Raw genomic sequence first — 15,504 nt, 5'->3', positions numbered from 1 at the left:
CTGTGACCCCTGAGACACAGCCGTCATAAATATGAACCAGTTGCCAGACATCTGGATTTGGAACACAGGACAATGGGTTAATGCTGTGATGGTCATAAGTGTGAACAACGGGCACAAGTCCCTTTTCTGAGTGCTGCTGTAACTTTGAATGGTTACTAAAATGTAAGTTGAGGACTACCTGTATGGTGTTTTTTCTATTTTAACCTTTCACTGTACACCACCCAGAATCCTTCTGAGGGTGACGGTTGGGTCACAAATGTGAAAAATAAATGAAAAGAAAAAAGAAAAATAAGGTTTTCCCAAAAGATTTGCCTCCCCAGGTCCAGACATGAATGTCTGAGAAATTGAGGCATCTCCTTTTCAAAAATGAATCTCTCTCTCTCTCCAACTGGCCACTAAATCACTTTAGGCATATGAAATGCGATGCAATTTGCTTGCAGAGTTTCTGGTTACCATTATTTATCTTAGCTCAGGGTGAAAACAATGCACGCAATTAATTGAAAGCCCTGGAAATCCAGAGGTCAGCTCTGCTGCCATTTGGATCAATAAAATCCCCGGTCAAGAACAGTTTTTTTTTTAAGGCAATTCTGAAAAGTAATTGACATACTAAACCCTAATCCCAGTTTTATAATACTCATTCTCTGATCTGCTGGAAGAAAATATACCCACTTGAAGCTAATGCATTGTTTAGTGGAGGATTAGTGATCTAATAGCATTATCTCCTGAGCCAGCCAATATATATATTTAGGCAGCAATCCCACAGTCTCTGAGAAAGTGTCTCAGGTACAGAGTTTTTTTTCTCCCCTTCCATGCTCAGAGAGTAATTCCAAACTCAGACGTAAAAATCAAAAACAAGATTTCAAGTTGGCTGATGTGGAATCTACATCTGCTTAAATACTGGCCTTTCTTCCTCCCCTCCTCCCTTCCTCCCTCCCTCCCTCAATCCCGCCCTCCCCTTCCCTCGCTCTCTCCCATCTCTTTCCTCCCTCTTTCTCCCTGTCTTCCTTTTGCTTTCTTCCTCCCTCCACTTCTCCCTTCCTCTCATCTTACTTCCTTTCTTTCCTCCCTTCCTCAATCCCTTCCTCCCCTTCCCTCCTTGCCTTCTTTCCCCCTTTCCTTCCTCCTTCCCTCCCTCCCATCTCCCCCTCCCTCTCTTCCTTTTCCTTCCTTCCTCCTTTCTTCCTCCACTTCTTCCTTCCTCTCATCTTCCTCCCTCCCTTGCTCCCCCTCCTCCATCTTTCTTTCTTCTTTCCTTTTTTATTATTTTCCTGATATATTCCGACATCAGACTGTTTTTTGATGCATCGTCAGATTGCGCTACTCTTCCTCCATATTCAGTCTCCTACAGTTCTTCTACCAAGAAAGGAAGGAAGGAAGGAAGGAAGGAAGGAGGGAGGGAGGGAGGGAGGGAAGGAAGGAAGGAAGGAAGGAAGGAAGGAAGGAAGGAAGGAAGGAAGGAAGGAGAGGAAGGAAGGAAGGAAAGGCTGCATTTTGGTTGTTCAAATCCAACCTTGACTGTTAAAATGTTCATGTTAAAAACAGTGTTCGCTGGCCCATCTGCATAAAATCAGGGAATTCTTTGGAGTGTTTTGTGAAAGAGGGAAGAAAAAGCTTGAACTTCTTCCTGATTTCTTCCTGCCCTCTTTCATTTTTTTCACTTTAGTTACCAGATTACGGTATACGATAAAGTATACTCAAGACTTAAAACATGACCCATGAGATGACACCTAAATGCCATTTTGCTAAACAAGAACATTTTATGCAAATAATTTTCCCCCCTGTATGATGTATTTTGTGGATTATCCCACCACTGGGTGCCTTTCTGTAAGCATTTTCACTAGAGAACACCTTGTCCCCAAAGGTGCTTTTTTCAAAAGGCAACTGGACTTTGTTTTTCCTTGTAGAGGTTTCGCTTCTCATCCAAGAAGCTTCCTTGGTTTCGACTGAATGGTGGAGGATGGAAGGATTTCTACTCCTGGCAGCCATCTGATCGTTAGTCCAGTTGCCTTTTGAAAAACCACCTTTTGGGACCACCATAACCTGGATGACTGGAGAATCTCCACAGACATGGAGAACAACTGGAATATAAAAGCCTTTTGTCCTTTTGTTTCAGTTCATTTACATTTGCCTGGAAATATCCATTGAACCAATTTGTTCCCCATTGATAACAATATCTGTTCTCGTGTACCGACATCTTCAGCTACAGCCCACTAAACACTGAAAAGAAAGCCATTTAATCAATATACATTGATTGCAATTTGTGCCGGCAGATACTCACAACTGTCTTCTTCTTCTGTAAAGACACTGACAACGTAACAGGCGTACACAAATCCCACCAGCTGGAAAACAAAGAGAAAGAGAAATGATCGATCCCTCTTGAAAAATTTTAAAATACAAACTAGATGTCAACTCATAAAACATTCCTATGCCTGTTTTAGTAGTTGCCGTTAAAAAAAAGGTGTGTGTGTGTGGGGGGGGGGGAATCTGGAAGAGCAATTTGGAAGCAAAAATACATTCCAACCCTTATCTGTAAAAGATTGTAACTAAAATACCAGAGATTTTGCCTGCAAATATATTTAATTGAAGAATGGGAATGAGGACACCCAGCCTGTGAATGTGCTCAATTAGAGAATCTGGTTTATGAGACACCCAGGGGGAAAACAGGGTCACAGGGGACTGTAAATGATGTAGACCAGAATTAGCTTCATATAGGGCAGTGCCAGTATGTCGCCTCTAATAAATCCTTTGAAGGTTTTTGAAGTTTGGTTCGAGAATCGTGATTTAATTTAATTGCTGGAATCCTGACACTAGACAGTTTAGTTTCTCTTCTAAGAATAGAATAGAATAGAATAGAATAGAATAGAATAGGAATAGGAATAGGAATAGGAATAGGAATAGGAATAGAATTCTTTTATTGGCCAAGTGTGATTGGACACACAAGGAATTTCTCTTTGTGCAAATGCTCTCAGTGTACATAAAAGAAAAGATACATTTGTCAAGAATCATCAGGTAGAACACTTAATGATAATCATAGGTTACAATAAGCAATCAAATCATTAGGAAACAGTCAATATAAATCGTAAGGATACAAGCGAAAAGTTACAGTCATACAGTCACAAGTGGAAGGGGATGGGCGATAAGGAGTGATGAGAAGATTAATAGTAATAGTAGTGCACACTTTCTAAATAGTTGGACAGTGTTGAGGGAATTATTTGTTTAGCAGAGTGATGGCGTTCAGGAAAATCTGTTCTTGTGTCTAGTTGTTCTGGTGTGTAGTGCTCTATGGTGTCATTTTGAGGGAAGGAGTTGAAACAGTTTATGTCTGGGATGTGAGGGGTCTGTAAATATTTTCACAGCCCTCTTTTCGACTCGTGCAGTATACAGGTCCTCAATTGAAGGCAGGTGGGTAGTAATTGTTTTTACTGCAGTCCTAATTATCCTCTGAAGTCTGTGTCTGTCCTGCTGGGTTTCAGAGCCAAACCAGACAGTTATAGAGGTGCAGATGACAGACTCAATAATTCCTCTGTAGAACTGGATCAGCAGCTCCTTGGGCACTTTGAGCTTTCTGAGTTGGCACAGAAAGAACATTTTCTGTTGTGCTTTTTTGATGAAGTTTTTGATGTTAGGTGTCCATTTTATTCATGTAATAGAACCTAGAAATTTGAAGGTCTCTACTGCTGATGCTGTGTTGTCTAGTATTGTAAGAGGTAGTAGTATGGAAGGGTTTCTTCTAAAGTCTACCACCATTTCTATGGTTTTGAGCGTGTTCAGCTCCAGATTGTTCCGGTTACACCACGGGGCAAGTTGTACAACCTCCTGTCTGTAGGTAGATTCATCGTTGTCTCGAATGAGACCAATCACTGTTGCATCATCTGCAAACTTCAGTATTTTAACAGAGGGATCCTTTGAGATGCAGTCATTGATATATAGGGAGAAGAGAAGTGGAGAAAGCACACAGCATTGGGTGGTGGTGGGGGCTGTGCTAATTGTACAGGTATCAATTGTGAGTCTGTCTAGCTTCACCTAAGATGGCTTGTTGCTGAGCTGTTTCTTCTAAGATTCTTCATTATTGACCTATTTCTTCTTCTTTGAGTACATCTTTGTTGCTGTTCAGTAGGTAAGTTGAGTCCGACTCATCATGGCCCCATGGGCCCAGCATGCCGGCCTCCCCTGGCTTCCTCCACTATCTCCCAAGTTTGTCCAAATTCACATCCATTGCCATCTAACCATCTCATCCTCTGCAGCCGTCTTCTTCTCCTTTTGCCCTCCATCTTTTTCCTATAATGACCACACCTCCAGCCCTGATTAAATTTCAGTGGGCTAAAATTGCTAAATTCATTGCCCATCAGTCCATGTATCAGGAGAACAATTTTATTGATTATATGAAGATGATTCGGGGACTGGAGGTTAAAACATACGAAGAACGGTTGCAGGAATAGGGTATGTCTGGTTTAAGGAGAAGGAGGACTAGAGGTGACTTGATGGCAGTCTTCCAATATTTGAGGGGCTGTGTCAGCATTCAAAGTAACAACCTCCAAAGAAAGAGACTCTGAGAATATAATCTTCCCAAAGATCCACTTTATTAGCGATACCATATTGGCACATCTGGGGAAACCCCAAAACTGAGAGTTCCCGGTTTTCGCTCACCCAAAGAAAACCCCAAATCCAACCCCTGCATCCAACATCCACCACACTGCCCAATCCTCGCTTGGTTCCAACTGGAGACTACCCCCGGTCACTCCCCTCCAGGTGCAGGGTAACATGTCCTTGACGTTCTGAGAAAGGAACGTTGTTGTGGCTAATCTTCCACCGCTCCTTGAAATCTCCCTACCCAAATTCCCAGGCATGGAATGTGGCAGCCCAGAAGCCTCAAAGAAAAAATGTCATCCAAGGTGACAGGCTGCCACAAAGAAGAGAGGGGTCAACCTATTCTCCAAAGCTCCTGAAGGCAGGACAAGAAGCAACAGATGGAAACTCATTCAAGGAGAGAAGGACTAAGGAGAAATTTCCCGACAGTGAGAACAAATAACCAGTGGAATGACTTGCCTCCAGAAGGTGTGGCTGCTCCAACGCTGGAGATTTTTAAGAAGAGCAACTATTTGTCTGAAATGATATAGGGTTTCCTGCTTCAGAACAGGGTTGGACTAGAAGACCTCCAAGGCCCGTTCCAAGTCTTCTTTGCTTGAACTACTGACAAAACATACAAGGGCAGCAACTGATGGATGGATTCTGTAGCAACAAATCAGCATTGGGTCTTAGCAACCTCATGAGTAGATCTTCTGTCTCTCTCCAATCAGACTATTCAGATCTTCCAATGAGGTGCACCCATCAATGCTGTCACTGACTCCATCTGCCTTGCTTAAATCAGTCATCCTTGTCTTCTCTTTCCTTCCCTCTTTTTCAGCATGGTAGATTTCTCCAGGAAATTGGGTGGACGGTGTTGCACATTTCCAAAATATGTTAATTTGAATGTGATCTTTTGTACATCAAGAGACAGTTCTGAAGCGATTTGTTCAAGGACCCATCAAAAAAAAATAGGCTCCTTCCTATTAATTTTTAACTTTATTTTATTTCCTCCCTTTATTCTTTTTTATAAATAATTCAAAGCAGCGAACATACCTAATACTTCCTCCTCCACCTGTTTCCCCCACCACGGCCACCCTCTGAGGTGGGTTGGGCTGAGAGAAGCGACTGGTCCAAAGTCACTCAACTGCTTTTCATGCTTAAGATGGGACTAGAACTCCTGCTGTTTGGCCCAGAGGTGATATTCAGCCGGTTCTGACCAGTTCTGGAGAACCGGTAGCGGACATTTTGAGTAGTTCAGAGAACCGGCAAATCTCACCTCTGACTGGCTCCGCCCCCATCTATTCTCTGCCTCCCATTGAGTCCCAGCTGATCGGCTGGGTCTCCTTTTGTTGCCCTGCACAGGAGAACGGAGCTGGAAAGCAGGTTAGTGGGGCGGGGAGGGAATGGAGATTTTACAGTATCCTTCCCCCTGCCACGCCCACCAAGCCATGCCACGCCCACCAAGCCACACCCACAGAACCGATAGTAAAAACAAAAAATTGAATCCCACCACTGGTTTGGTCTAAAGTCAAAGATTTGCCTTGTCAGAAGGCTGCAAACGGTGACCCCTGGGACATTGTAACTGTCCTAAATATGAATCAGATGCCAAGCTTCTAATTTTGATGATGTGACCACGGGGGATGTTGCAACGGTCATAAGTGTAAAAAAAAAAGGTCATAAGTCCCTTAAGTGCGGTTGTAACTTTGAATGGTTACGGAACGAACCATTGCATGTCAAGGACGCTCTGGAATGATTTTCTCTCTTCTTCCAAGTGCCCACCAGGAAGTACGCGGCTCTCCCTCTTGTTTGCCACTCTAAATATAATGCTAGAAAATCCATCGGGTGCATTAGCTTCCTTTTCTTTTTCCCTTTTATTGCAAAAAAAAAAAAAACCCATTTAAAAAAAACCATTCCACTTCTTTCCAGGAAGGACCTCGCTGCATTCCATTAGTTCCCTCTTGCAATCCTTATTATACCTTGTCTTTTCCGTGCCTAGGTGATGTATGCTTCTCCTTTATTCAAAATGAATGACTCCATTTTCTAGAGTTCTCTCGTCCATCATACTGTCCTCCTGCGGTGTGAGTAATTGTGAAGCTTCTAATTCTTAATTAAAGTGGATTGAGCGGGCTGTGGAAATAAATAATAAGGCATAATAGTAGCCTTTAAAAAAAAAAAAAAGTTAGCCTCCCACTTGAAAGGTTGGGGCCAGGAAGATTGGGACTGAGGTTCTCCTTGTGTCAGAAAGGCACAGCATTCCAGAGACCAGGATTATGGGCTTTGAAAAGGCTACAGGTGGGTTGCTTTGGTTATCTTTTGATGGTATGAGTAATAAAGTCACATCAAGATTGATCTTTATAACACAAAGAGCTAAAGGGCTAAAGTATATTGTGAATGGTTGCGGGGATGAGATAGAACTTGTTTAAGGCAGAGAAGGATTTGAGGTGACATGTTAGCAGTCTTCCCATATTTGAGGGGCTGTCACAGAGAGGAGGGGGTTCACCTATTCTCCAAAGCACCTGAAAGCAGGACGAGAATAATAGGTGGAAGGTCATGAAAGGGGAATCCAACCTGGAACTAAGGAGAAATTTCCTGATAGCAAAAACAATTAATCAGTGGAACTTGGACTTGCCTCCAGAAGTTGTAAATGCTCCAACACTGGAAGGTTTTAAGAAGAGATTGGACAGCCATTTGTCTGAAATGCTATAGAGTTTCCTGCCTATAGGGGGTTGGACTAGAAGACCTCCAAGGCCCTTTCCAACTCTGTCATTCTGTCACCTTGGCTTGCTTCCAGAAATGGTGGAAAACCACCAAGCTCAGAGAAACTCAAGGAGCCAACAGTCTTCCTCCTCCTCTCTTCCTTTTCCCTTCCTCCTCCTCTTCCACCTCTCTTCTTCCTCCCCCCTTCCCTCCTTCCCTTCTAGCATTACTAGGAGCTTCTTGTGGCACAGTGGTTAGAGTGCAGTACTGCAAACTACTTCTGCAGCCAGCTGCCTACAATTTGGCAGTTCAAGTCCCACCAGGCTCCAGGTTGACTCAGCCTTCCATCCTTCCAAGGTGGGTAAAATGAGGGCCCAGACTGTTGGGGGCGAATAGGCTGACTCTGTAAACTGCTTAGAGAGGGCTGTAAAGCACTGTGAAACAGTGTATAAGTCTAAGTGCTATGGCTATTGCTATTACCTAGTTTGGTAATGAAAACCACCAAGCTCAGAGAGCACCAAGGACCCCACAAACAGATGGATCCTAGAACAAATCAACTGAGGGCCGAAAAGAAGAGGGTGACCAGATACAAGGTCAATGGGTTTGATTACAATAGCCATGGCTACACCCTTGGAAGATCTGGATGGAAACAGATTGTTCTGAAATAAAGTATCTAGGTATCTATGTAAGCGTCGATGCTAACTTTGTGGCTCATAATGAATTCTTCCTCAGACTTCTATTCTACACAAGATGGTCTTGAGGAAACCTCGGCATTCATCACACAAGACGCATTTAGCATCTATAGAAAAAATAAATAAATTGGATTTTGATAACTAAATATAAAAGCAAAGAGAGAGAACTTTCAGAATGCATACCCTGGGGTTGTTGTTTCCAGGACTGAGGAAGATTTGGGAGATAGTTGTGCAGAAAACCAACAGCAAACATTTTGGTTATCAGTGAAGAAATCCTCCATTTGCTGGAGAAAGGTTGTTACAAAGAAAATAAGATTCTGTTATTATAGACAATCTCAAGTAAAGTAGTTTTAACTCCTCTATGGTGCTGATTTTCAGGTCTGGTTTATTTCGCAGGAATGACAAATCCTGATTCAGCCTAAGTTAGCTATAAATATCAATTAGTGCTTCAGATTTGTGAGGGTGTAATTCCTCTATGATTTGATGGAAGGGTTGCTCTCCATGGTACTGAACCCAAGCTCTCTGATCTGCTACTTGGACTTCACACAAGTCCTGCTCCACTTGGCTCTCTCTTGGCGGAACTGCCCTGTTTGTCTGTCGGCCATCAACAGGCACATAGATATAAACAACATCTACCCATCGTTCAAAAGAGGCAATCAAAACAGCCAAAAAGGAAACCAGAGACCAAAACACTTCCGCACCAGCTATCAACACTCAAGTACAGATTAATAACAAGATTAATACCCAACCAATAATCAGGAAGTAAACAATACCCCAATCAAGGAACTACCAACTCAGAAAAACCAACAGTAAACAACAGCCTAATGAAGGAACCATTCCCACCAAAACTGGCAGGGCAAACCACTAATATATAATCAGAGAGCAAACCATGCTCCCTTCTACTACTGATGATATTACCCATTGAGGTAATGAAATGTCTGTAAGAAAACAACCAAACCCAGGGAGCACCAAAAACCTCTGTCTTGTCTGTGCTATTACTCAGAGCAGGTAAGGGTGTCCCTCTTTGACCAGAACTAAAGAAAGATCCACCAGTTATCTGAGATATTTTGTTCTGACCCAGCTTCGTCAAACTTAATAAAACACAAACTGAATTTAAAAGTAAAACCTTTTTTAATGCGATGCTGGGAATTACTTGCATTCCCAGCCAAAACTCATTAGACACAGTTCCTCCCGATAAGAGCAGGCTTTTCAGTGCTGTAGAATGCTTGCCAAGAAACAGAAGCCCAATTAAGGCTAATCATAAACCAACCCCAAAACCCAGAAAAAATCAACCAGAGTACAGAGCTTCACGAAGGACTCGGAGATTACTGAACTGCTTTGCTTCCTGCAAAGCTCTTTGTCATTGAGGACTGACTTTTATCCCTGATGGGAGGAGCAATCACCTCCCAGCCTTACTCCTGAGTCACCCTTTCTGTTTCAGCTGCTCTCACCTTCTAGCAGCTCTGCGCACACGTGCACTGGGAACAGGCTCCCCTTGTTCCTCTGCCTCGCTGCTGCCAGAGTCAGCACCCCACTCCCAGATAGTCCTGGCCCCATCTCTGCATCGGACAAGAGTCCTGCGTCCTCTCCAGACTCCCGGACTGGTCCCCATTCTTCCCCACTGTCCGATTCCACTGCCATCTGCACCGGCTGCCAGCAAACCACAACAAGCTCCCAGAATTCCTGAGCCATTCCTGAGTTGAAAAAGTCATAAAGGTGCCATCATTCCCCACCTCCGCTTTAGAGGATGGCAACTGACATCGGTCTGCCTTTTGAAGGCTGTAATTCAAAGGGACTCAGGTGGTCCTTAACTTACACCTGGAATTCAGCCTGGAATTACACGGCAGTCATAAGATGAGGCATCCCATGATTGAAGTTGAAGTTACGGCTGTTTTTTTTTTACAACGGTCGTTAAATGAACGCTGCAGTTGTTGAGCAAACATGGTGCATTTGAAGGCCATATCATAGTTGTTAAGGACATCTATTTTCCCTAATGGGGGAAAAATTTTTTTGCCAGAAAGTCTTTGCCAGACTCCCTGACTGGTTCCCTTTCATCCTCACTGTCTGATACCTTTGCCATCTGCACTGGCTGCTGGCAAACCGCAAAATATTTCTACAAATTTTTAAGCAGCAGATGAAGAGCTGCAGCTACTGGCACGCATGTCTTCCCAGAATTTATTCAACCATTACACTTAACTGACTTGAATGGATGATAAGGATACCTACCCAAATGACATAATAAACTGCCCGTGTAAAGGAACTAATCTCGAAATATTATTTTTTAGTACAGGCAGTCCTTGGCTTACAACAGTTTGTATAGTGACCAAAGTTACAACGGCACTGAAAAAAGTGACTTATGGCCGTCTTTCACAGTTACGACTGTTGCGGCATCTCCATGGCCACGTGATTTACATTCAGATGCTTGATAACTGACTCATATTTATGAATGGTCGCAGTGTCCTGGGATCATGGGATCCCCTTTTGTGACCTTCCAACAAGCAAAGTCGATGGGGATGCCAGAGTCACCTAACAGCCGTGAGACTCTAGAAAAGAGAAGAGCAGCCAGGATGATGAGGGGACTGGAGGCTAAAACATATGAAGAATGGTTACAGGAACTGGGCCTGGCTAGTCTAGGGAAGAGACAGGATAGCACACTTCCAATATTTGAGAGGAGGGGGTGAAGCTATTTATCAAAGCGTCTGTAGGCCAGACAAGGAATAATGGATGGAAACTGATCAAGGAGAGATTCAACCTAGAAATAAGGAGAAACCTTCTGACAGTGAGAACAATCAACCCATGGAACAGAAGTTGACCTCGGAGTTGTGGGAGCCAAACGGGAGGTTAAAAAACAGGCGGCCCGCTTTTTGGAAAAAAGGGGTTGGGGCCCTTACTGGGGAGGGGCTGGATTTATAAACTTGCTTTCCTTCTCCCACTCAAATCAAGAGACAACCAGGAGCCTTCGAAGTTGTGGGAGCTTCATCACTGGAGGCTTTCAAGAAGACACTGGCCTGCCATTTGTCAGAGATGGTGTAGGGTCTCCTGCTTGGGCGGGGGGTTGGACTAGATGACCTATAAGGTCCCTTCGAACTCTGATTATCTGTTATCTGTTACCAACTTAACTGCAGTGTTTCACTTAACAACTGTGGCAAGAAAGGTCGCAAAATGGAGCACAACTTCAAAATATTGGGCTCCTTTGTGGTCATAGTTCAAAAATTACCTGTCTTAATTTAGTTTAGTATAATGCTCTACACCTAAGATGCTTTCTTAGCATCTTCTCATTAGCCTTTATTTAAGAAATATTTACTTTGGTTGACAATGGGGCAATTTAGCTTTTTTTATTCTGCCACTTATAAAAAATAAGTGATTTCACCTACGTGGTTTGTGAACCAAAAATTTAACACTGTCTTTAGGCTATTGAGAAAGAGGGGTGGTGAATTTCAAGTGGTAATCAGGAAGCTAGATTTAGCTGGTTGCTTTCCAGTTTTCAGGAGGGAAAATTTGCAAATCTGGTGGACACCTGCTTACCTTGAGATTTCAAGCAATTAAAGGCTATTTAGAAGCCCGTGACAGCAAAAGGGAGTCATAAATGATAAACGCGAACAGCTGGTGCAGGAATACCATCCTCTATGATATCAGTGACACTGCTATCCATCCATCCATGCACCCAGCAAAATATTTCCAATGGAAGTTTTACTGGCCTCTTTTAACAGTGTCCTTCTGCGCCTATCGTGCTCCAACAGGGTTCAAAAATCCTCATTTTATTAGATAAACCCACTTTTTTCTGGGTTCATAAAAGATCCTGAATTGTAAGATGTAGAAGGGAACACGCAGCACATCAGATCCTATTGTGTGCTTGGCTAATGTGTGGCTTGGTGGTTAATTATTTTACCCTGCCACTTATTTTTAAGTGATTCAAGGCAGGGAACATAGCTAATACTCCTTCCTTTTCTTATTTTACCTACAGTAACAACTCTAAGAGGTGGGTTGAGATGAAGGACCAGGATTGGCCGCAAGTCACCCAGCTGGCTTTCTTGTCTAAAACAGAATTAGAACTCAAAGCTCTGTGGTGATTGGTCCAAAATCACCCAGCTGGATTTCATGCCAAAGATGAAATCACAGTCTCACAGTCTAGATGAAAGGGCTTTGGATTTCATGCCAAAGATGAAATCACAGTCTAGAACTCACAGTCTCCTGGTGATTGGCCACAAGTCACCCAACCGCTTTTCATGCCTGAGGCAGGACTAGAACTCACAGTCTCCTGGTGATTGGCCCAAAGTCACCCAGTTGGATTTCATGCCTAAAGCGGGACTAGAACTCACCGTCTCCTGGTGATTGGCCCATAGTCACCCAGCTAACTTTAATGCCTAATACAGTACTAGAAATCATAGCTCCTGATTTGAGTTTAGTTCCCAAAACCATTATTATTTCTTTTATTTATCAAATTTAAAACCCAAGTTATTTATCTTTAAAAAAAAACAGAATAAACAGTTGCCTTGATCTTGGTATCACACAGACCCCTAATTTAAAATGTCAAAGTTGTAAGTGGCAGCTATCAACTGAAGAGGCACAAGTGTCCATTTGATCCTATAAATCTGCTAAATGTGAAGTTGGTCGTGGTGTAATCAACTTCCTCATTCTATCTTATTATCTCTGTCTCTTTCTCTGTTTCTCTACCATCTATCAATCATATCTCTCTCTTTATCATCTATCTATCTATCATCTATCTACCTCTTTCTATTCACCATCTATCTCACTATTGGTCTATATTGGTCTATCTAGCTATCTATCATCTATTAGTCTGTATCTCGATCATCTATCTGTCGTCTATCAATCTGTCTATCTATCATCTATTATCTATCTATCATCTATCAGTCTGAGTCTGTCTGCCTGACTGTTTATCCATCCATCCACCCATCCATCCATCCACCCATCCATCCATCCATCCATCCATCCCTCTATCTATATCATCTATATCTATATCTATATCTATATCTATATCTATATCTATATCTGTCTCTCTCTCTCTCTCTCTCTCTCTCTGTCTATCTATCTATCTATCTATCTATCTATCTATCTATCTATCTATCTATCTACCTATCTACCTATCTAGCTACCTATCTATCTAATCTTATATAGCATCCATCTTGACAAAACTGTGGATGCTATACACCAAACCTAAGAATGGTCTTTTCCTAATCAATTCTTTGTAAGACAGCTGCATATCTACATTCCTGAGCTCTGAATATTTCTAAATAAATATACAGAGCAGCCAACAATTTTTATCTGTTGAATTGCTGGTGGGAAGAATCCAAGAGTTAGCAGATGGCTAGTGCAAAGCCTGGAAAAGCTTGACTAACTTTGCTGTTTATAGTACACAACCATATGATATAGAACAATTTTAGCACAAGTTTTTTTTTATTTTTTTTAATTAATTAATTAATTTTTTTAAAAAAACCCAACTTTGAAAACCTCTATGGAAAAAAATAACAAGGAAAAAGGAAGAGTCAGACAAATATCCTAAAGAAAAGATCACATTCAGCTATGATCAACCCAGCTGTTTCTAACGCCACTCTGACTTTGCTCCCCAACGCACGTAAAGTCCCTCGAACTGGTGGTAAACAACGATTTCTCCTTTGAGAGAGGAGTGTGCCAAACAACAGGACTAGCTGATTAAAATGGTGTGCAATTATTCATTTGTTTACCACTTAGCCCAACACATTTTTAGGGCCAGGAAAAATAAGAATGAATTGAAATGGCAAAGTCTGGCACTCATTTATCTCTCTCCTAGTGCTTGCAACCATAATCCAGTATTTCTCAATCTTGGTGATGTTAAGACGTATGGACTTCAATTGCTAATTTGAAACAAAATCTATTCTGCTGATTTCAGAAGATGGGCAAAATAAATCCTTGCAAAAAAATTTGGGGAGGAAATCGTTGCACCCACATATAGACCTTTCTACATAGATACTCTGAGACATTATATGATGTTCAGCTCCCCATTCCTTGTGCAGCAGCAATTAGAATTAGAATAGCAGAGTTGGAAGGCACCTTGGAGGTCATCTAGTCCATTCCCCTACTCAGGCAGGAAACCCTATAATATTTCAGACAAATGGTTGTCCAATCTCTCCTTTAAATCTTCCAGTGTTGGAGCATTCACAACTTCCTTCCTTCCTTCCTTCCTTCCTTCCTTCCTTCCTTCCTTCCTTCCTTCCCTCCCTCCCTCCCTCCCTCCCTCCCCCCCTTCCTTCTCCTTCTCTTCCTCTTTTCTTCCTTCCTTTGAATAGAATAACAGAGTTGGAAGGGACCTTGGAGGTCTTCTAGTCCAACCCCCTGGTCAGGCAGGAAAAGCTATTCTATTTCAGACAAATGGTTGTCCAATCTCTTCTTTCAATCTTCCAGTGTTGGAGCTTTCACAACTTCTGGAGGCAATTAATTGTTCCACTGATTCATTGTTCTAACTATCAAGAATTTTCTCCTTAGTTCTAGGTTGATTCTCTGCTTGATCAGTTTCCATCCATCGCTTCTTACCCTGCCTTCAGGTGCTTTGGAGAATAGGCCGACCCGCTCTTCTTTGCAGAAACCCCTGAGCATGCTGACCTTTAAAGAGAAACTTGAGATGAAAATTGGGCTGGAAAAAAGAATCTTTTCTATTTCCTAAGGGCTAAAGAGAAATCTGTTTATCCTTTTTTTTATTAACAAATATCTTACAACGCTTGTCCATCGACTGACCCTGGGGAAAACTGATAGCAAAAGACATTAAGCAATAGATGGAGGATTAAAAATTCATTAGTGTCCCAAAATACGAAATCTGCTCCTAAAAGTTATCACTTCCGTTGTCCTTGGAAAGGAAGCAAGCAAGCAACTGGATCCTTCCTTTTATTAATTCATTTTAAAGTATTTATAGCCTATATTATCTTCTACATACAGCAGCGTGCTACACGGAAGAAGTCCTATTCAGATACAGTCACAGTACTTCAAAAGGACTGAAATTGGCACTGAATTATAATCTGAAAGAGAACTTCTACAAAATGATGTATGGATTGTCCTCGGGTAATGATCATTTCTTTAGAGACCATTCAAAGTTACAATAGCACTGAAAAAAGTGACATGATCTTTTTTTCGCACTTACGACGGGAAATTTAGGGTTCAGTTGTGGTTGTAAGTCTCTACGTCAATTTTCACAACAGAAGAATGGGTAGAAACAGTGAGGGCACTGACACAGATGGCAAAATTAATTGCTTTAATTAAGGTGGGGGGAATCTATCTTGTTTCGTTTCTGCTTAGAGACTGCTTGAAAACCCGAAGACAAAATTTCTTTTTTTTTTCTGTCTCACTTATGAAGAGAGGAAAATAAAAAGAAATTTTGACTTTTGCTTTTGATTAGATTAATTTGTTGTGATAGAAACGGCTGGTACTTACTAATCATACAGAAGTAAAAAGCTGGGATTGTGGACTTTATCCTGTATTTTTCTGCACCCAAAAAATGTTGGAAGTCACTGCTATTGGGTTTTTTTCTTTCCCCTTTCACATCTCCTTTTCTTTTCCCTTG

At 42.0% G+C, this 15,504-nt stretch overlaps 1 protein-coding gene across 3 annotated transcripts in view; it reads right to left on the bottom strand.

Annotated features, from left to right (window-relative positions):
* NKAIN4 (sodium/potassium transporting ATPase interacting 4) overlaps positions 1–15,504 on the bottom strand; it is a 354,886-nt gene that overhangs the window by 13,141 nt on the left and 326,241 nt on the right. For all 3 annotated transcript variants that reach the window (XM_087928898.1, XM_087928897.1, XM_087928899.1), the window contains one exon: positions 2,279–2,339. In XM_087928898.1, the coding sequence (XP_087785024.1) occupies positions 2,279–2,339 (61 nt within the window). The remainder of the gene's footprint in view (positions 1–2,278; positions 2,340–15,504) is intronic.

Source organism: Pseudonaja textilis, chromosome 3, assembly GCF_049901715.1.
Source record: "Pseudonaja textilis isolate UNSWEBS1 chromosome 3, rPseTex1.2, whole genome shotgun sequence".
Taxonomy (NCBI): domain Eukaryota; kingdom Metazoa; phylum Chordata; class Lepidosauria; order Squamata; family Elapidae; genus Pseudonaja; species Pseudonaja textilis.
The sequence above is the reverse complement of the archived record's forward strand: the minus strand, read 5'-3'. Positions and strand labels throughout refer to the sequence as shown.